Source organism: Cloeon dipterum, chromosome X (assembly GCF_949628265.1).
Source record: "Cloeon dipterum chromosome X, ieCloDipt1.1, whole genome shotgun sequence".
Lineage (NCBI taxonomy): Eukaryota > Metazoa > Arthropoda > Insecta > Ephemeroptera > Baetidae > Cloeon > Cloeon dipterum.
Genome location: NC_088790.1, coordinates 29,224,143 through 29,247,346, shown reverse-complemented (window position 1 = coordinate 29,247,346; position 23,204 = coordinate 29,224,143). Strand labels below are relative to the sequence as shown.

Here is a 23,204-nt window from a genome sequence, read left to right as displayed (position 1 = left end):
GCTGGAAAAGGGCGACCGAGCAGAAACGAGGTTGCCAAACCCATTATTGCTGCTGCTGTAGCGTAAGAGACCATTAAAAATACATATTAGACATTAGCAAGGAGGGAAAATTGCGTATGCACATTCCGCACCACTTCATCTTGTCCCTCCGATTTTTCCATTCGGGTAATACGGAAAAATCACAGCCAGCAACGTGTTTCGGACGGGAAAAGCTCTCAATTTTACCAATTTTTATGTTATAATTAAAATAATGGACGTTGCATAACGATAATCTTAAATAAATTTGTTTCACCAAGAAAGACAGTCCAGCCGCATTTCGAAATATAAATTTTAAATTTTTTTAATTGATTAAAAATTAATTTATTTCTAAAAAATAGAGCAGAGCTCTTTTAAAACTGTGGAATTCCAATTTCATTAAACTAAAATGTAATTTAATTTTAATGAAAAAGATAATATTGAGTTGATCCTATGCTCCTCGAAGTAGAATTTTGCTGCTGCTGTAGCGTAAGAGACCATTAAAAATACCTATTAGCAAAAGGTGTGAAAATTGCGTATGCACGTTCCGCAACACTTCATCTTGTCCCTCTGATTTTTCCATTTGGGTAATACGGAAAAATCACACCCAGCAACGTGTTTCAGACGGGAAAATCTGTGACAATTTTACCAATTTTTATGTTATAATTAAAAAATCTCATTAAAATAATGGATATTGCATAGCGATAATTTTAAATAAATTTTTTCACTAAGAAAGACAGTCCAGCCGCATTTCGAAATATAAATTTTAAATATTTCAATTGATTAAACATTTATTTATTAAAAAAAGCGAACGAAATCGCGGAGCTCTTTTAAAGCTGTGGAAATCTAATTTCATTAAACTAAAATGTAATTTAATTTTAACTAAAAAGATAATGCTGCTGTATCGTAAGAGACCATTAAAAATACATATTAGCAAAAGGTGTGAAAATTGCGTATGCACGTTCCGCGCCACTTCATCTTGTCCCTCTGATTTTTCCATTTGGGTAATACGGAAAAATCACACCCAGCAACGTGTTTCAGACGGGAAAATCTGTGACAATTTTACCAATTTTTATGTTTTAATTAAAAATTCTCATTAAAGTAATGGAGATTGGGTAAGGATAATTGAAGAATTCTAAACACAAATTTTTGTTTCACTTAGCAGGACTGTCCAGCCGCATTTGCATATATTAATTATTGATTTTATTAAACGCATACTGTATGCGTGCAACACTTTCCATTTTCTTGCCGTACACGGTTGAATATGACATTTTTCACATGTCTCGCCACAGAATTGACATCTACAATCAATATTAGGTTCATAATAGAAAATTGCATTGTTACAGAAAGCAAAGTGATAACCATATTAACCATGATAAGCAAATCTTGTAAAAATGTCAGTCGGGAAAATCTGGACCACACCAGTTCTCAATAATCATAGAATTATATTTGTTTTCTCATTGTTAGATCCAAAAAAAATTTAGACACATAAGTCTGCTTAATTAAAATTATTTTAATTTAGCAGAGACTGATGTGACTCATAGATTTTGCATTATTTGCATATATATAAATTTGTTTAATTAATTTATCTGTTTATTTCTAAAAATAAAAACGCGGAAATTAAATTTTATTAAACTGAAATGTAATTTAATTTTAAATTAAAATATAATAACAAATTAATTTTATTTTTCTCAAAGTAGAATTTTAGTCATCAAGGATTAAAGATATACCTTTGTGTTTTTAAGAAGATTTAGCAAAATAAATGAACTTTTTTGGGTATTTTGGTTTTTCCAAAATAATTTTAAAGGTTTTCTAACGACTAGTTGAAATTTCCAAACAAATTTTGTGCGAAAATAGTAGATTTGAGAAAGATTAAATTTGTTCCATAGGAAAAAATTGCAAATTTAATCAGCTTTCAGGATATAGGCAGTTTTTGACGCTACTGTCAACTGGTGAATTTTAATTAGGCCAAACACAGACCCCTTTCGAAAATCTGCAATTAAAACTAACTTTCAAGACTGAAAAGTACTATTTTTTATCTTCTCACTATGAAATTTTCATAATTGTTCTCACCCCGGAAGCAATTAATTTCCTTTGCTAAAAAAAGAGGGCGTAACCGATAAAATTCGAAAAACTGGATTTTGAGCCACGTTTGGTCAGAAGTATATGAACAAATTTGTCGTTTTCTAGGGTTAGCTTTTCATGTTTCAAATAAAAAATCGCAATCATTCCTCTTTATCATAGAAAATATAAATTTTAAACTCTCTCGTTTAAAATCAAATTTATCCCTGCTGTGCGCTAATGTAATTTGGGCACAGTTACTAGTTACTAAATTTGCCCTTTCAGTGGGCGGCTCATACGCAACAAAACAATTAATTCTGTATTAACTCGCGGCGCTAACGTGCCCACGCGCCCGGCAGAAGCGATTATTAATCGGCGCGGGCAGCACCACAGACGAACTCAATTAAAAGTTTTGCGTGTGCTGGTGCGCGCGGTAGTGAACAAACCGCGCGTGTTTCCACCGCCGTGTTGGCGTAATTGCCCCGGAGAAGATCAGTCTATTTCCAAGTATGGTTTAGTTAGATTCGTCAAAACTGTTTAGGACAGCCCTTGAGAGGATTGAAAAGCGAGAGAGGGAGCGTCGAGCTCTGCTTATGTGAGATAAATATATAATTTCAATTCGGGGGATTAGGTTGATGAGTATATAACGAGAGCCAATGATTTTCTTGGATTACATTTAATAAAGGAAACTAATAAATTGAATTCTCTAGATTTTTTTCAATTAAAAGCTGGTTAATTGACCAGTTGCATAAACCCTTAGTTATTAAAGCCGCAAACAGATGGCGCAACCACAGACTTTCTTTAAAAAATTTGTTTTAAGCGGTTTTAAGGCATTTCCGCTGCGATTTCAGACTCAATCTAGCTATTTTGCTTTTTTTTGACGTGATGAAAACCAAAATCGGTTCAGCCATTCGCCGTAGAAACGTTGGAAAATATTTTTTTATTTCAAAAAATAGTTTTTCACGATTCTACTGCGATTGGCTGAACCGATTTTGGTTTTCAGCACGTCAAAAAATAGCAAATTAATTGAAGAATGCACAGTAGCTAGATTGAGTCTGAAATCACAGCGGAAGTCTTAAAATCGAAAGTCTACGGTGGCGCCATCTGTTGGCGGCTTCGAGCACTCAGGGTTTATGCAACTGGTGAATTTACTTGTAAAATTTCGTCACAAGAGTTTGAAAATTTGTGTCTTTTCCAAAACTGATTTTTCTAAGCATTTTGAAGAGATAATAAAAAATTTTAAAAATAAAAACAGCAGCTTTTTGCATAATAAAAAAATACGTGAATGGAATTTTTTACGCTTGATCATATTTTCCAAGCTTTCAAGCGCCGTTGGAACATTAAATGAGCGCACAAATCATGCAATTTGATGCACCAAAACTTATAAAATAATTATAAAACTATCAAAACGATCCAGAAGAGTCTTTAAATCGGCTAAAATCGACCGAAAAACTTTTTGTGACGTGCGAGAAGAAGCTTAAAACAAAGCGCACGTTGCTTTGGCGCGCAAACGTTTGAATCTTTTGGTCGCTACTGCGCAAGCGTCCCCCTCTGACGTCACAGCTTTCTCAGCTGCCAATGGCAAGCACGAAGCATAGCTGTGACGTCAGACGGGGGACGCATGCGCAGTAGCAAATAAAAGATTCAAACGCTATGCGCGCCAAAGCAACGTGTGTTTTGCTTTGCGCCTATTTTCACACGTCACAAAACCATTTTGGATAGAAATAATTATTAATCCACACTATTTCGACCCTCAGGAATCGATTGGAATACACAAAAATGTGGTTTCAGTAGGTTATTTAATAAATAATTCAAATTCCTGACCCTGTTGAGTTTGTAAATACAAAAATATGTGCTGTTAAAAATTAACAAATTCATGAAAAAAACGCCATTTTGAAAACGCAACGAAGTGAGAACAGAAATAACTGTCCGACTGCCTACAGTCCATTGTTTTTTAGTACAGACAAGTGCCTTCAAGTGTAAATATCTCCGTTTCCCGGCATCCCTTTTCCACTGTTTGAGTCGGGAAATGTGGTGTGTGTGTATATTCACCTGGGTGGAGAGCATGATGGCCCTGACGTAGGCGTAGATGGCGGCCGAGAGCCCCTCGCTGGGTCCGGCGATCATGAGGATGTAAGTGACTCCGAGCAGCGGGATGAGCACCACCAGCGCCTTGGTCGCTTTGCGGTACTGCTGCGTCTCCACAGAGTTGGCCGAGCGCAGTTTCGTGATCAGCACCTGCAAACATTTAAACAGAACGTTATTTCCACTGAATAAAGATAAAACGCAGCGTTGCGCAAATCTAACTTTTGCCTCGGGAGACACACAACACGCACATACACACAGTACACACACCCCCGGGGGGTGGAATTTTCGTATCACCTCTTTCCGGGCGAGATAAACCCACACACGCGCAGCCAATCTTTCGCTTCCTCCTCACGCCACCTGCTCCCGCCGTGGCGAGAATCGATTTCTCTTCTGATTCGTCGCTATTTAGGTTTATAGATTTTATTATCTTCTGCACGACACCAGAGGAAGACGTTCCAATATATTTGTATTTTTAAAGGTAAATAATGGCTTCGAAATCCAGGAAAATCTATTTAACGCTTTTCAAGTTACGATCTCTTGAGGATCGAGTCAATTCCTCAGGTGGACCATAAATTTTAAAGAACATCTCCGTGTTTAAATTGGCCAAGCACTGCCTCCCTCTTGGGAATTGTGATTTATTTTTCCAAGGGGAATCTTTATGAAAAAAAGGTATCTAAATAAGCTATGATGACACGAGACAAATTATTTCCCCAAGATTTATTATACTCCTCTGTCCTAGTTTCACCTAAATATTAATTTAAAATTTTAAACCATTTAAAGAGCCATTGAAACCACGTTTTCGTATGTTTCAATCGATTCCTGAGGGTTGAAATAGGTGGGATAAATGATTATTTCGATCTGAAATTGTTTTGTGACGTGTGAAAATAGGCGCAAAGCAAAACGCACGTTGCTTTGGCGCGCAACACGTTTGAAACTTTGAATAACTGCGCAAGCGTCATTCCTCTGACGTCACAACTCTCTCAGCTGCCAATGACAAGCACGAATCATGGCTGTGACGTCAGAGGGGCGACGCATGCGCAGTTGCGACCAAAAGGTTCAAACGTTTTGCGCGCCAAAGCAACGGTCGTTTTGCTTTGCGCCTATTTTCAGACATCACAAAACAATCTTAGATCGAAATAATTATTAATTCCACCTATTTCTACCCTCAGGAATCGATTGGAACATACAAAAATGTTATTTCAGTGAGTTTTTAAGTCAAAATAGCAATTTTAATTACTAATTTTCTCTCAAAAAATCAATTTATTGATTTGATATTCTTTACGAAGCCGTCCATTTTCCCAGGAACACGAAATGATCAAGCGAACCTTTCACTTCCTTTGAAATAGTTCATTCCGGGATACGCGGAGAATAAATTTGGTGGGCATTCATTGGCTCGATCGGCACGTACAGAAACTTGAAATGAAAAGTTATTTGGGAGCAGCGACGACTCACTTGGCTGACTGTGAGTTCAGAGAAACACTTGCCTCCTCACTCGCAGGGAGAGAGAGAGAGTGGCAGCAGTCATTTCCCTCCGATTCAGCGCAGATGAGAAACAAAGGATGGATATTTGAGCAGCAATGTGTGTGTGTGTGCGGCTCGATTCCATAATATATTGTTGGTCGGTGGAGCGTGCAAAACAGAGAAGTGAGTCGGCCGAACGCAATTTTATATGAAATGCGGCAGGCTGACGCGCTTGAATGACTGCCCAGGGTCTGCGTTTGCACTTTTTGACGCCTCAAAAATGGAATAAACCCCGCCACCGCTGCTGCTGCTGCTAAAAAAATTGTGCACGGACGAAATGATCGACAGTCTGCTGCTACACCTCACCTGTGTTTTTGTATAATTCGCAATTCGCACTGCTGCGTTGCGAAATTGCCCATCGCAGGTGATTTAAATAATATGCAAATCAAGCTTAGTTACATGCAAATGAGCAGTGCTGAGTGTGTCAAAGCGTGGAGCAAACAAACATTATAATTGACAACTCCTGTGGTGTAATTGACTCGCCTGTTTTAGAATAAAATAATAAAAAAGAGCAGGAAATAAAGAGATATAAATAAAAAATGTTTCCTGTTGTTCTAGGGAAAAATATACATCTAAAGAGAACGGGAGAAATTGGTACTTCCATAACCAGAAAATATGTGAGCGATCGTACTGATTCATGATTTAATTTATTTATTTTCAAGATAAATATCCGTAATATTTAGACTTTTCTGGTGTACTAATTTGGTTTTGCACAGGTTTTTTACATTAATTTTACAAAATACGCGAGGTGAAACCTAATCTTTAATAGCTTAGAATATAAATTTACAATTTGGCTTGTAAAACTGATGACGTCACAATGCTCTGGCCACCATCTTGGTTTTTGTGTTGGTACGCCTGGTTTTTCCTCAATCCTAGTGTTGAAAATTTTGAATTGGCTTTGATGTCGAATTTAAATTTAAAAAATTGACTTCTGTTGGAATTTTGGGAACCGAGTGCCGCGTTATAGACGTTTAAGCGCTTGATAAAGAGAGTGGTCAGTGCATCGTGACGTCATCAGACGTTCAGGACATTTCACTTTCTGTTGCCCTATGGTTTTTTTGTTTAAAAACAGCACAGTTAGGCAACAAAGGAAAAAAACAACACTGTTGAAATTGTACTTTCGGCCACCCTGAGCAGGGATGACGTCACAATGAACTTATCCACCCAATAAAATGTGCCAAAAATTTACAATCGATTACGAAACTTCCAATGGCACTTCAAATTTTGCAATTTTTGCTGTAGTTCACGCGATTGAATTTTTTTTCCTAATTTGATTGCAGGAAAAGGATAAATGCCATCATTTGTTATCAAATTTCGAAAGCACGTCTGGGAATTGTTATTTATTTCCATCCAGTTCCGAAAATTCGCACAAAGCAACGAGACATAAATTAATTCACTCGCAGCTGGAGTTGATTTTTGTGTCGCAACGAGTATAAAAGCGAATTTCATCAATGTGAAGCGTTAAATTACTGTTATATTTACCTAACTGCTGTTTTAATTTATTGCCGCAGCACGCGCGTAACTCGAGCCGCAGAAACGAAATTACGCATATGATAACGAACGCAAAGTGGAAATTCTCTTTGCTGTTTACACGGTTCGGAAATGAAAATGCGGAAAATGCGTCCATTGAAACCAAAGGCAGGCAGAAAAGCCGCCACCGCCGCTGAGGAAAAAAGAGCATTAGGTGCACGGTGGGTTTTGCCGGTCGGACGCACGGGCGGGCGGGCGGGCGGACAGACGTCACTGAATTTAAACAAATTCTCTTTAAACCTGCTAAAAGGGTTTATGTGCCCACTATATGTCAGTTCGTATTTAAAAGCCAGCCAGCCAGCTTGTGCGGCTTGGAGGAGGACGCGGGGGAGGCAAGGGCAAAAAATTTTGCTAATTGAATTTTCTCTCTTTGAAGCGCGGCCGAACATTTTCTTGCAATTTTAGAAATCTCTCATTTGCAAAAATCCGGGAATTTTCAATATACTTTATTTTTAATCGTGCTTCTGCTTACATATAATTTCTTTAAACAATGATGCTCGTAAAACCAATATATTGAGTACCTTAAACTGTCGGGAAAGATCAGAATGTTGTACAGATTATTTTCATTCTCAGGCATCTTTTCAACAAATAGTTTTTTATTTGTTGGTTATATACTATTTAAATTACAAATTAAAGATATATAAAGGAATCTAATTTGATACGGGACATTTAACAAAATGTATTGAACAATTTTATAATTAAAATGAGTTTTTATTGTATCTGAATCCTACTTTTAAATAAAATTTAACTTTGAACAATCAACAATAAATAAAATGCAAGAATTGTCAATTTTAAAAACAAAATGCAATGCCAGATAAAAATTTTCTTTAATAAACCCAAGTAATTGATTTAACAATTTTAATATAAGTTTTAGAAATAAAATAAATTGTATTATCTAATATTAAAAAATATTATATGTTGACAAAAAGTACTTAAATATATTTGCTACAATATTTTTATTTTGTTTTTTACCTTTTTAAAAAATACTTATTCCACTCCACAATAAAAATTTTATCCAGTGACAGTTGAAACAGTTAAAAATAATTTTTTATAGCTTACGATTTTGTCTTAATTAAATGTTATCATTTCTGAGACCATTGAAGTAACGTTCCAGTAAAATCAACACAATTCACCAGTTGCATAAACTCTTAGTGTTCAAAGCCGCCAACAGATGGCGCAACCACAGACTTTTTTAAAAAAAATTTTGTTTTAAGCGGTTTTAAGGCATTTCCGCTGCGATTTCAGACTCAATCTAGCTATTTTGCATTCTTTAATTAATTTACTTTTTTTTTGACGTGCTGAAAACCAAAATCGGTTCAGCCATTCGCCGTAGAAACGTTGGAAAAGATTTTTCTATTTCAAAAAATAGTTTTTCACGATTCTACGGCGATTGGCTGAACCGATTTTGGTTTTCAGAACGTCAAAAAATAGCAAATTAATTGAAGAATGAACAGTAGCTAGATTGAGTCTGAAATCGCAGCGGAAGTGCCTTAAAAGCGAAAGTCTACGGTGGCGCCATCTGTTGGCGGCTTCGAACACTTAGGGTTTATGCAACTGGTCAATTCTCTCCCCATTTGATTTATGTAAAATGATAATTTTATTAATCTCTAATCGTGAAATAGAGGGAAACCTTTCTTAAGTTTCTTTAAATCTATAAAGGTAAAAATTAATTCAAAATAGGATAAGGAAACACAAATTGAATAAATACATCAAGTTTTAAAATGAGATTTCAAAAATAAAATAATGCCAAACAAGAAAATGAAGCAAAATTTTCTCCTCTTGTTATGCAAGCAAAATAAAACTTTTTTAAGAATGAATTTTCCCTCTTTGCCATCCGATCACGAGCGACAAACAAATAAATCACACACACCTACCTGCTTTATTCGAGAAAAAGTTTGCAACTGCAATAATAAAGAAAGAAACTGGATAACTCACCCACATGATCATGGACAAAAAGATGACGTTGACGCAGAGGACGGCGACGGCGGGTCCCTGGTAGATCCAGTCGTAGTTGTGCGGCGCCATCCACGGACAGTGCTGCACGATGTCCACCATCGGGCCCGCGGCGCCGCCCTGCAAATACACCCGACAGTTTATAGCAGGAAATTGCGCCGTGGTGCAAAACACTCGAGCTTGGAACAAGGAAAAGCGCGCGCGCTTTGTGCGCCGCCGACCGGCTTTTTTATTTTAGTATTGTGCCCGAGAGCGGTGCAATTTAGTCCAGCGCATATGCACGTCTCTTTGCTCTCAAAGGTAAAATGGGCACACGCTTGCCGTTAGTATATTCCAAATTCAATGCCGGTTGGCACTCGATATTCAGCAGGGAAATTGCATATTTTTTGTTTCCACTGCGCAAATAGATACAGTTCATTATGTGCATATTTAGTTCTTGGAACTGTGCATTTCAATAATTTTCCTATATGGGCTGGACAATGTCCTTTTTGCGTAACATGCTTTAGTTAAAAATAGATAGGACTTTTGTGTTTTTTTCTTGCACTACGAAAATTACAAAAAAAGTATAAAAAGCACTGGTAGTAGGCATTTTTTATTCCTTTTGCACTGTGACGTGATCCCGGGGAGCTTATCGAACTTGCAGTGGAGTGTTTTTTTTAATTTTAGAAACTCGAAATCGTCCAGTTTTTCCATCATTATCCATGTTTAACTGAAAATCTGGGGTTCGCAACGTTTATTATTTTAAATTGATTTTTAAATAACATTTTAATTTTAAATAAATTTTGTTATAATTTTTCCTCATACAATTTTGAAAGAGAGCAAGAATTAACAGTGGACAATTTTATTAAAATAAACCGGGAGAAATTAAATTCAATCTAAGTCATGTTATCCTAACAACTTTGAATCTGGTTTATATATGCATTTAAAATAAAAAATTTTGTTGAGGGGAAACTAGACAGTTTTAGTGTTAGAAACTAGCTGCAAAATAACCGGATCTGAGGAAAACATGCCCAGCCCTGGGTGTGAGGGATAGGCAAGTCTAAATATACACCTAACAAATTTGAAAAATTAATAAAATAATATTTTAGGCAGAAGGTTGTAAGTGGTGGGTAATGAGCTCATCCCAAACCATTCAGCTCTTCAAATTAGGTCAAGAAGAGCATAGATGTGCAGTTTTCACTATTCTGACGCGTAGAAACCAAGATTTAATTTATTAGGATTGGCAAAAATAATAAAAAATTCCGATTTCATTTGGTTTTAAAAGGAGTTTTCTCTCAAGAAAAGGAGGAAACTGCTCAGAAATTATCACAGAAGTCCTAGGACTACTTTCCAGAGGCTGCATAGATTTTTTAAAAAAAATGACAATATTTTAAAAGGCAGGAAAATCACCAGGAATTTTTAGAAAACGACCTGTAATGACCTTAAGCTCGAAAGAGCCAAAATTTTGTGTTGACCTGTATATTTTGTTAGAAATTTAATGTGACAGTTACAAAAACTACTGTTTTTTATTTTAATAATTAACAAAAAAAATTAAAAATCATTAAAGAAATTAAATTAATTATATAATGATATACGCACGCTTAAAAGGATGGCATTCTTGAGCAACAAAAACCAATGTGCGAAATTAAAATATGTAGAAAATCACCAAATGATTGCTCTCCCGATATAGTGCGATAAAATTCAAATTTATTAATAAACACATTTTGTAGCTGCCCACTTTATATCCAAAAATTAATAAATAAATATACGCAGCAGCAGGAAATCTTCGTGAATGGGAGAAATAAATTGTCCTACTAATTTAACACAATAATATTTTATAAAAAAAGAATTTGACATTTTGATCTTAAAAAAATTTAACAGGAGAGAGAGACAAAAACTTGGAGCTAAATTTAGGCCGTCATAACATTCTCTCACAATATTTTTCCGTTTCCTACGAGTCCTGCAGCCCGAGGAAACAAAATTGCGCTTATTCTGCTTCGAGAGAAAGAGACAAGAGAGCGCGGAAGAAACAAGGCAATTAAAAACTCGCCAACAGAGACTCTCATTATAAATTAATATCACTGCAGCTGGCGACGGGCAAGTGAGCAAAATTCAAAAGACTGCTTCGCCTTGTTTCCAACAGCGGCGACGACGACGACGGAGTTTGCCTTTTGCTCTCTCGGACAAAGTGGTGTGCGCGCGCGTAAAAATTTTATGTACAGTGAAACGGAAACTGCTCGAGTGGCACAAAGTTGGTTGGTTGGTTATTTTTTATTTTCTCTGAGTCAGGTGCAGAGGAAAGGGGGCGCTAAAATGGCGCGTCTACCAACCTGCATGTCGGACGGCGACGTCGTGGCGAATGTCTTGACTAGAGCCCAAATCAGGACTATCAGCATCGGGGTGCCTGCAACCAGAACAATTCGCATGTCACACCATAGCACACATACAATGTAAACTACCGTCGTTCCACTTTAATCAAAACTTTTACACCAGCGAATATATATTGAAATTGCTTCTTGCAATCTTGGATCACTTTTTGTTTCTGTCTGCGAGAACAATGTTCAATGTAACTCGCAAAATGAGATTTAAAGTGGATTGACACAGGGGAAACAATATAAAAATATTTAAATTGTTGCATGCAATAAGCAGGTTGATCGATAAACAATTAAAAAAGGACCTTGATACTGTAAAAATTCCAATTTTTTTAATTTTATCTTAAGTTTCCACCGCTAGACCACGTTTACTTGGCAGATTTCGATTCATATCGTTGAGATCTGTCCAACAAGCGTTTTAGGGAAATAAAATAGGATTTTAAGTAAAAAAGACAGTCCTCACTATTTGAAAAGCATTACCAAAAATTTACAGAGCTATTTAGGTCAATTTTGGCTTCAACTGAATCCTAAGGGATGAGTTCATGCACTGGCAACAAGCATTTTCGAGGATTTTGCGGCATCAATCCTCTTTAAAACCATTTAAACTAGCTCAAAACTCATGAAAAGTTGACAATTTTTACTTCTTGTTAGGAATTATTTCTCACACGGTTTAAAGAGGAATGATACTGGAAAAGCCTGGAAAATGATTGTTGCCAATACATAAACTCATCCCTTAGGATTCAGTTAAAGCCTAAATTGACCTAAGGAGCGCTGTAATTTTTTGAGAAAATTGGTTTGAAAGTTACCGTGCTTTTCAAATGGCAATGGCTGTCTCCTTACTTGAAATCCGATTTAATTTCAAAAGCAAGAGTTTCCCCAATAAGTGGCATACACCGTTGGACAGATCTCGACGAGACGAATCGAAATGCGCCAAGAAAATATGTTCAAGCACTCGAAATTTTGGAGAAAATTGGCAAAATTTGAATTTTTACTGTAGGAAGGTCATTTTTTATTATTGCAAATTGTTGAACAAATTGTTTATCGATCAATTGTTTAAGGCATTTAACAATTTAAATAATTTTCAATTGTTGCCCAGTATCATTCCACTTTAAGATTCAGGAATTTTTAGTTCAAAACATTTTTACTCCCTTGCAAAGTTACGTATTGTTGCGATTATTAGAACAGCTGATGAAATCAGACCGAAATCTCCTCGATTATTGGCAAAAAATATAATAGAAAAATGTATTTTTTATTTTGGGAAATTTCCAAGAAAGAAATTGTTGATAATTTTGAAAATTAAAAAAATCAATCATTTTGATGATGTTTAGAGCTGTGAATTTTAGACGATTAACTATTTTTTCCTAAGCTTCAAATTAGAGTGTATTTCAAGACCAAATTTTTGTATTGTCTGGAACTTTTCTTGCCGAAACTGGTATTGTTCCGGTATTGTTTCTGAAAGGAATATTTAAAAATTTCTTGTATTGTTTTTCAAACCTTCTTGTTTTGGTATTGCTTTTCTGACAAAAAAATCTTGTTTCGGTATTGTTTTTTTTTTTTTTTGAAAAAATTCTTGTTTTTGGGATTTTTTCTGGAAGACATCTTTTTTAAGTTGTATATTATCAAATCTTACTTTAGCATTTTAATAAAATTGTCGTTTTGCTTGATTAAATATATTCTAAAACTGAAACTAGAGAGGGGACCAGGGACAGGGATTACAGGATTCCCGTCCCGTCCCTGAGGGACGCGGGTTGAATTTTTTATTTCAAGACAGGGATGGGACGGGACAGGGACAATCTTCAGCGGGACGAGGGACACTTTTCTCGGCAGCAATGGCAAAGTGCAGCATTAAAAGCCTAAAGATTCTCACTTTGTCAACTCGAGGAGGAAAGAAAGCTATCGGGGTTCGCCAAATTTGCAATACGCAAAAATGCAACAGCAACACTGGTTTTTTACGCAAAAATTAAAAGCTGGAAAACACCTAGTTTTGTTTTTATCCGCATTTTTCCGAATTTTACCCCGAAAGAGTCGTATACATATTTCGTGCAAAAATAGTCAGAAATTTTGGAATATTGCAATGAGAGATTAAATTTTCGGTCTCTTGGTATAACCAATGCAGGGTTCGCAAAAACACGGGTTTTTTTGGAAAAAAAACCAACTGCATTGCATAAACCTTTTTGCGGATTTTTCTGCAATTTTTATTGAAAATAAAAAATTTACACGACCAAAAATAGGGATTTTTAAAAATTAGAACAATTTTTCTATGAAAATTTCTCTATCACCATAAAGAATTCAGGAAAAAACATTATTCTTGTATTGCCATTTCCAGTATTGTTTGGTATTGTTCTGGTATTGAATTTTGAAAAAAATCCGGCAAAACAAGAACAATACCGGAATTCCGGTATTTTTTTTCGGTCTTGTTCTTGAAATACACTCTACTTCAAATCATAGGGGGACAATCAAATGCCCATGCAATTTTTGTGCTGTTTGAACCATATTTGAAATCATCTAAAACCGGCTATTTCGTGGAAAAAAATTATGAAAATGATATGCTTTAACCAACGGTGGGTAGTTTTCGCAATTCTAACAGTTATAACCAAAGATTTGGCAGTGACAATATTCGCAAAAAAATAAATCTTTCTGATAGAATTTTTGCCAACATTTCAATCGCTAAATCTCGAGTTCTAATTGTCAGAATTGCAAAAACTGCACACCTTTCGACTTGTCTTAACCCCCTCTAGAGAGCCAATGGAATTTGGGGTAGTTTTTTTCAATTTAAGAGCTTCTTGAACAGTGGATAAATTTGCTGAAAGTGCACAATGAAGCGATTTTTCTTGTGACTTTAATAAACGGGGTTGAAGGGGGTTGAGGGTTCATCACCCTCAAAACATTTTGGCTATCTAGGGAAGATTAGGGCGAGTTGAACGGTACGCAGTTTTTGAAACTCTGATAATTAGAACCGGAGATTTGGATCTGCATAAATATCGATGTATTTGAAAATTTCCTATTTTTTCTGCGTGCGAGGTCAATAAATTTCTAACATAGCACCATGTGTTGACATGTGGGGTTACAGATCAAATTACGCCATAAATCACGAAAATATAAATAATAATAAATAAACAAAGTCATCTAAAAATGTCTAAATAGAAATATATCGACTAAAATTGTTAAAATTTTTCCAAAAATCCGTTTCAATATAGTCGACTATTTTTCTGAATATAATTGTCTAAAATTCAAAAACCTAATTATGATATAAGTAGCATTTTTAACATTTAAAGTGTAATTTCTATCGGAAAGAGTGCCAATGGAGAAAAACCAGAGCGAATTATTTCTTTTCAGTAAAATCGTTTGGCATTTCATAAAATTGGAATGATTATATCTTGTTTTTTTTTCAATTTTTATAATATTATTTGGAATTATCCATTCAACAAAAACAAGAATTTGTCATCGTGATATTTTGATAAAAGACACAAATTACTGCTGGCAAGATCCCACATTTAAATAGTAAAAAAGAATTTTAATTCGACTTCAAAATATTATTTTGGATATAGAAACTAAAAACCCGTCTAATATAAATTAAATCGGCAAAATATTTGATTATTTTTCATAATATGTCACAGCAATAATTAATAACACCGATAAATAAATTAAGATTTAAAATTAAAAAAATAGTTTAATAAAAATTCTTAACATTTGATTTTTAAAAATATTTCCAAACGTTTTCACGATAACTTTTGAATGATTTGAATTTATTATTGAATCAATAAATAATTTGTTTACAAAATTACATTCTATGAAACAACAAAGAATTTCTAATTTTAAATATTTTGCTTTGTACCTCTATTATTAAAACTCACTTTTCAAACTTCAGACGCATAATGTGATTTTTTCCGCATTTCATCACTAAATAAATCCATCACGGTACAAATTTAATAACAGACTTTAAAATAAACCAACAACAGATTTTATTTATCCTTTGATGTTCATCATTCAAAGCTCTAATAATAATTTTAATCATCCCGGTGAAAATTGCACTCTGTCTGCCTTTTACGAGAGGCGGAAGGGTGGATTTTCCGGCCGAGAAAGCAGCCGCTGCCGCCGCCGCCGCGAGCGCCAATTTCGCGAAATGTGGGTCGGATCGAAATTGGATGCAACAAAGTCGCAATGCAGGCACGTGTATGTGCAGCTTGAGCCGAGCAATTTGCATTGAGTGGCGTCGTCATTAGGGCGCGCGATCTAATAATTGCGCGAGTGGCCGCCGGCGCGAATTTGCACTCTTTAATTTTGCAAGCGGTGTACACGCACACGCACCCCGATTTAATTATAGCGGCGACACGGATATACATACACATGTTTTAATTTCCCTGTGACCTTAAGACGCGCGCGAGCAGCTGTTTTTAGACTCTCCGGAGTTTCCAGTTGAGCGTGCGTTTCTCAATTAGTTTTATTGAGTGAGCAAAATAGAATTTAGTGGAGCAATCGTAAATTATTTGTCTGCTCGAGTGAATTGATACTGCTTCGCTGCTTTCATCGCAGACATATCGGAGCAATAAATTTATAAACTTAACACCAGGAGTTTTTATGAGTAAAATGGTGCGCTGCAAAAATTTTAATTAATGATTTTTTATACTGGGGAGATATGTATGAAACAATTATTATTACTACAGTAATTTAAAACTATTTTTTTAGCTACGGATTATTATTTTAAGTAGATTTTTCTATGTGATTAAGAGGAAAACATTATAAAAAATGTTTTAAAGCCAAAATTCAATTTTTACTGCACAGAAAATTAAAAAAAAATAAGAAAGAGTTAAAAAACATTATTTAAAATTTAGTCTTTCTTCATTGTGTATTTTAACTTCAATTTTATTGACAGCATATTTATCAAGGATGCAGCTCATTTAATTTGACGTCGATTTACTTATTAGTTGAACTGTTGTAGGAGCCAAAATGAGTGCAGGTGAATGTTTCCGACAGTCGCTGATTCAAAATTCGGAGGCTATGAATTTTGTTTTGCAGGTTAAGGCATGCGGGAGCGAAACAGCTGCTGTATAATAGAACTAGAGCGTGTGCTATTAATTTCATTTAATGAATTTCTCCGCAAAATCCTTTTATCATTTTAATTACGTTTTTCAATATCACGAAAAATTGAAATTTCGCACGTGGTAAGCAATGAATCTGTTCTTGTAAACCAATGAAAAATTTCTTTGTGCCATGCGGCGGAGTCTCTGTGAGCCACAATCCTCTGAAATTTACCCCTGAAAATGATAGAAATTATTAAAATGAAATTAATAATTTTCTCCGAAATGATTCTCGAATAAATTAACTTGAATTTGGATTTTCCCAAAAAAATTTAAAGGTTCTCTAATGGCCAGTTGAAATATTCAGACGAATTTTGTGCGAAAATTGTAAATTTGAGAAAAATTGGCTCCATGGGAAATAAACTAGAAATTTAATCAGCTTTCTGAAAATAGGCAGTTTTTGACGCTACTATCAACTGTTGAATTTTAATCAGGCCAAACACACACCCCTTTCGGAGATCTGCAATTTTTAAAATATAAGTTTTAAGTCGCAAAATAACTATTTTTTAACCTCTTACTGTTAATTTTTAATAATTTTTCTCACCCTGGAAGCAATTAATTTCCTTTGCTCAAAAAATAAGGCTTAAAAACCGGTAAAATTAGAACAATTGGATTTTTGGACACTTTTAGTCAGAAGTAAACGAAAAAATTTGTCGGTTTTAGGGTTAACTTTTCATGTAATATCATTTTTTAAACGAACCTTCCAATATCATGTCTATTTCTAAATTATACTGTATTCATTCATCTGTATTTTGTTTAAAATAAATAAAATATTGCGAAAATTGTTTATAAACAAATTCTCTGTTTGCTCTTTTTTATAGCTCATGATGCGTTTATTTCCCTGTTGTTGATGTTTGTCTTCACAAAAGGATTCAAGGAACAAGTAATTACAAACCACGCTAGAAAGAACATCGATAATAATTCCGCGAAGCATCTTTTCATGTTTTAGTAAGCAAGTAAACAAACAATTTATACGCCTTTGAATAGGAAAAAAAAACAAGCAAAGCAGCTGTCTCAAGTCTCAACATGAAATTGAAAAATAAGAAGCTCATCATATTGCATGCGGAATCTGTTGATTTGCTTTTGATTGCGGCGTACCCAAGGCTGCGCGGAGTTAAATTTCAGACGGAAGCTATTAAGAGAGACACATTGGCGGTGGCGGGTGCTAAAGACGGCGCGTCGTGCGAATTAATCTCGGCGTGACGCGCAAAACGATGAATTCCATGCCGCAATAAGTTTTAGGCATAAGCGCAGATAAAATCGTGGCGGCGCTCCAAAAGTGGCAACACACTATTTACGAGCGAGCACTTTGGGCCCACTACTTTCTAATTTGCACTCACCGAGTTTGCTACACTCTCTGACTCAAATTCTCTCTAAAGCACCGCTTAGAGTTTACACGGGATTGAAACTGTGATTTTTGTTTGCAAAAAAATGGATTTAAAGTTACCAACTATTCCAAAATTATCTGAAATAATTTTTTATGCGTAATAAATAAAAATATTTCCAATTCTTTCAGTAGGTTCAAAATCGCTCAGGGAAAACATGGTAACGTTTTGAGAACCTGAAGAAAAATCACATTGGCTTATTAATTGGTTTCAGCGGGAGAATGCATAGTTAGATAAATAAATTATTTATGCGACGCTTTCAATGCTATGAGAGAACTAATTTTAAATTATACAATAGAGGAATTACTGCAATTCATTCATTTATTTATTTTTTAATTAACTCTTGCAGGTATATTTTGCAAATTTATTTATATCAATCAGGATAATTTATGTGAATTGTTTGATCCTAAAAATTTGAAATTATTTCAAGAAAAAAAAGTGGTAGCAAAATTTGTAAAAAATGGAAATTTATTCAAATTAAAACACTCCAAATAATTCAGTTTATATTTTATATGTCTGTATATTATGAAACGTTTAATTTTAATTGGATCAAACACAAACCTGTCTTAAAATTATAGAATTTTTACCTAAAAATACACCAATTTTTGTGTCCTGATTAAATAGCATTTTTTATAAAAGCCCCTAGCGTTCAACAGATGGCGCCACTGTATACTTTCGTATTAAATTAAATTTTAATTCACTTCCGCTGTGATTTCAGTCTCAATCCTGCTAATGTGCATTCTTGTCTTAATATTCTTTCTATTGACGTTCTGAAAACCAAAATCAGTCCTGCCATTCGCCGTAGAAACGTTGGTAAAGATTTTATATTTAAAAAAATACCTTTTCACGATTCTACGCCGATTGGCTGAACCGATTTTGGTTTTCAGCACGTCAAAAGAAAGATAATTAAATGAAGAATGCACAGTAGCTAGATTGAGTCTGAAATCGCAGCGGAAGTGCCTTAAAATGAAATTTATTACTAAAGTATACGGTGGCGCCATCTGTTGGCGGCTTCAAAATGGCTTATACGCAACTGGTGATTTCACCCACTTAAAAATAACGTATCAATCCACTTTAAATCCGGAACATGCGGAATAATAAAAAGCGAACACAAACAAGCAGAGTCACGTGCAAGAAAAGAGAGAGAGAAAAAGGGAAGAAAGAAGGGTGGTTATACGGCTTACCCCATCCGATGCAGACGTAAACGCGCAGTCTGATGTTCTCCACCGTGAAAGTTTCCACCACCAAAACGTGTAAGTACAGCCCTAAGCAACACACGGAGGACGAAAGCCCAGCATTAGTCTTCTTATTTTTTGTTTGGATGCAAGAGGATGAGGAGGAGAGGAAGGGAACAAGAAAAACGAGAGCTTTTCTGCTCACGCATGGATTTGCATTTTGCATTCTGTGATCTTGTTTAATCTGGACGTGGTACATATAGCCGCGTTTCGCAGAATAAAGAATGCGAAATAACTTAGATGTTGTTTTGTTATTCCTTTGAATTCTTTTTGTATACGTGCTTTCAAAACAAAAGAGCCCGTCTCAAGACTATTTTTTGTTCGTTTTTTTTAAGGCATTATATTTTAATTAATATTTATAAATTGAACAATAAAGGATAAAACAGGATGATAATTTATTTATTTAAAACAAGGCGGCAGAGAAACTGTTTAAAAATATATATTTCTTGCTGTGCATTTTTTATCTGGTTATGTTTAATTCTTTTTTCAAACGAGGGAATAAATTTTGCTGCGCTGACAAAGACAAAGCTAAACTATCCGATATTAATTATTATTGTTACTCGTTGGTGTTACATGTTTTACAGAGTCCATCAAGTCGAAACTAAAATAACTTTTAAATAAATTTATGAACAATTTATATTGGCGAGAAGAATAATAAAATATTTTTAAAACCAAGTAAACCGAAAGAAAAGGGTTCACTCAACAGAAACTCTCGTTTTTATTTTAAACCAAATCATAATTAATCATAAAAAATCAATGTTTTTTAAATATTTTTTAAACTCAAAATTTCCTTTTCTTGAATATTAAAAAAAATACTGAAAGTTTAAATGAAACGAAAGCTGCTATTAATGTGAGATGCTCGCGGACCTAAAATTTAAACGTTTAACCAAATTTCTAGTAGAAACAATCTTGCTCTATTTAACTGAGATACTTATGTTCATTTAGAGTTTTTTCCACAACACAGGATTTTGTCTATCTTGACGTCAGACGTGTAAACAGTTTCAAAAATACCCACTTTTTGTTTGCTATAACGGACATTTAACAATTTTTCTAAACAACAAAGGTGTATTTGCAGAGATTTATTAATATTTGCCAAGTTGTCTCTTTGACAGCGTATTTTTAATTACAAATCTGTTTATATTCGGCCTAAATAAATCCACAATCCAGACTCTTTAATTTATTCTGAGATCTCTGACTGAGTGAGCAACAACTTTTGCATGCGAACTACTCCTCAAACAAGACCTTCGACAGTTTAATCTTCAGTTAAGGCCTCAATGAACTTTATTAAAATAAAAAAAGGAATGAAATAATAATAATAAAACTAATCTTTCTCTTCGCATTACAACCAAGAAAACTTTATTGCAATTTTATTAAAAAATAATTTTCTAAAAAATTGATGATGAATAGAAACTGTAATTTTAAATAATTTGTTTCCAGACAAAATAGAATTTAATAGAAAAATTAATGAAATATTCCAAAATAAACAAACAGCAGATATTTATTTGTCTTTCGCTCTAATTTTATTCATCCTTTTGAGATTTTTCCACAAAAATTATTCTTCAGGCAGGCAAGAGTTTGTTTTTCTTGACGTCAAGACGTGCAAAGAGTTACAAAAATACCCAGCACTTTTTGTTTGTTTTAACGGACGCTGAACAATTTTCCAAAACGACCAGGGTGTATTTGCATAGAGAAATATTAATATTTGCAAAGTCGTCTCTTTGACGGCGGCGCGTGTTTTTTTATTTTTTAATTTAAACCCCGTCTATATTCGGCCCACATGGACCTTTTTATTATTTATTCTGCGAATGTGGATGATAGAAAATCTGCGAGCAACAACTTTTGCATGCAAACAGCAAATAAGAAAGTCTCTCTTGGCTGCGGGCGATGCGAAACACACGCGTTCGCGACAAGAGGCGCCGCCGGAAAAAGGAGAAGGGCATAATTTGATAATGGAGCAGCCTCTCTTTCTGGGCTCGAGTGCGCGTTTCAACGAGCAACAGAGACTCTTTTGTTCCGAATTCCACCTGCTGCTGCAAAAGTCTCGATTGGCAATGGCGGCGGCGGCGGCGGTTGATTATCTCACTTTTGAAGAGGACGAAAAACTTTTGCAGCCCGCCGCCAATAAGCAAAGTTTTGACTCGTGGGACGCGCAATCGATCTCTGAGTGCGTTTGGCTGTAAATAAATATTTACATTTTGGACTGTGGAGAGAAAACGCCGAATACGCTTAGCAGACGCTCATACAACCCGTTGGAAAAGTTTCAACAAGTTGGTGTGCAGCCAGAGCACGACTATCGATTTTCCCGCCGCAGCTACGCGTGTACAAGTACATGGGAATTAAAAACGGAACTTTGTCCAGCGGTAAAATATAATGATCTACTTTTTCGTGGTCTCCACAATGACGGGTCGAATTTATTAAATTTTATTAAATTAAAAAATGATTTGCTCGGCAAAATCCTGAAAAGTCGTTTTAAATCATTTCTTAAAATTAGAAAAAAAGGGTTGAATTGGTCTAGGTTGCCGTTAAAATTATTAGGTGACATCTGTTTAAGGTATACTTGTTAATAGAAGGAGAAATTCCAGGTTTGAAGCTCGGGAAAGGGGGCGTTTCCAATTTTTAGGTATCTCAAAATTCCCCGAAAATCGAATTTTAAACTGTAACTCTTGACTGCGTCGAGGTATAACCTTGAAATTTTCACTGCCCAGCCTAGTTTTCGATCCCGAACAACTTTTCAACTGACAAAAAATTCGCAGGTCGAAGGTCAAGGTCACCTTTTGCGACCTTTTTTAGAAAATTCAAAATTAAGGGATGATAGCCCCTTTCGATGTTTTCGGGTTTCAAGTCTGAAATGTAGCCCGTGAAATTCTGCACAAGCCCACCAAGTTTCATAGGTGCAGTTGCGATAGTTTTGCTGCAAATCGAATTTGAAAATTAAAAAACCTGCTCGACCGCGCATGCGCAGTTTACCTCTCGTTAGTTAAGTGTATTTTTCCACATTTTATTTGCATAGAAACCCCAAGAGGGTCTAAGGTGGACCTAGGAAGGTTGAAATCGACCTGCAGGGTCCGTCCCTGACGTGACCCTGAGATAAAAAATTTCGAAAAATGTCCAATTTCATCGATTTTGGTGTCTTTTTATAGGTTTTCACCGCTGTTCAGCTCAAATAAAATATCAAAACTGCCGAATAACAACCCTGAAACCAGTTCTTGATATAATTGCGGTAGTCATTAATCCTGACGTGATGTTAAAAATGGTTTTAAATTTTTAAAATTATTTAATTTATGTATTTTTCAACACACGAAGTTCAGATTGTGTCTTAAAAACAAATTTTCTGGCTGTTTTTGCAGTGAGTGGAGGTTTTAAGAGACAAAAATAACTGTTTCAAAGAAATACTCTGCAAATAATTTAATAATTCCTAGCGTCTAGACAGTGCGACTTTCGCAAAAAGGCCCTGGTTCCGCCGTCAATTTGCATTAGCGAAAGACACGGTATTATTATTGCAAACGCAGGCCGTCGTCGGCTTAAACGCGAAATCCGCAAGCTAATTACGAATTTAAACAGAGAGAGCGAGAGCGAGTCGACCTGCTTAGTGCCCTCTCTCCTCTCCTCTACGTAGAAGACACTGCTGAATATTTCACTTATCCATATTTAACTAGGCGCTTTACGTCGCTTAAGTTGCTGCTAATCCGACGGCTTTCCGTCCGCCGCGCGTTGCCGTCGCCTACAAGAAGAGAAGCGATCAATCCGCGAGCATAACCAACCAACGAACGGCTCGGATTGCGCGCAGGTAATAAGCCAGCCAGCCGCCCACGTGTTACGTGTTTTCCGTGCGGTAATTGAATACCTTCGACAAACATCCAGAAGAAGTTGGTCAGTTGGCAGTAGTGCAGCAGGATGACCAAGGCCACGCACGACGCCGGCTCCGACTGCAGGGACATCTGCAATTTCACGCCGCACATGATTATTATTTATTTCTTCATCTCATAG

General features: G+C 35.5%; 1 protein-coding gene across 7 annotated transcripts in view; it reads right to left on the bottom strand.

The window, feature by feature from the left end:
- Positions 1-23,204, bottom strand: part of LOC135946215 (diuretic hormone receptor-like) — a 160,380-nt gene that overhangs the window by 12,285 nt on the left and 124,891 nt on the right. For 6 of the 7 annotated variants that reach the window (XR_010575498.1, XM_065494334.1, XM_065494336.1 and 3 more), the window contains 5 exons: positions 23,062-23,155; positions 19,167-19,247; positions 11,478-11,551; positions 9,151-9,288; positions 4,129-4,314 (listed from right to left, as the gene is read on the bottom strand). Coding sequence is in view for 6 of the 7 variants with exons in the window: in XM_065494334.1 (XP_065350406.1) it covers positions 4,129-4,314; positions 9,151-9,288; positions 11,478-11,551; positions 19,167-19,247; positions 23,062-23,155 (573 nt within the window). In the remaining variant the exon portion in view is untranslated. The remainder of the gene's footprint in view (positions 1-4,128; positions 4,315-9,150; positions 9,289-11,477; positions 11,552-19,166; positions 19,248-23,061; positions 23,156-23,204) is intronic. The other variant, XM_065494337.1, reaches the window with a different exon arrangement.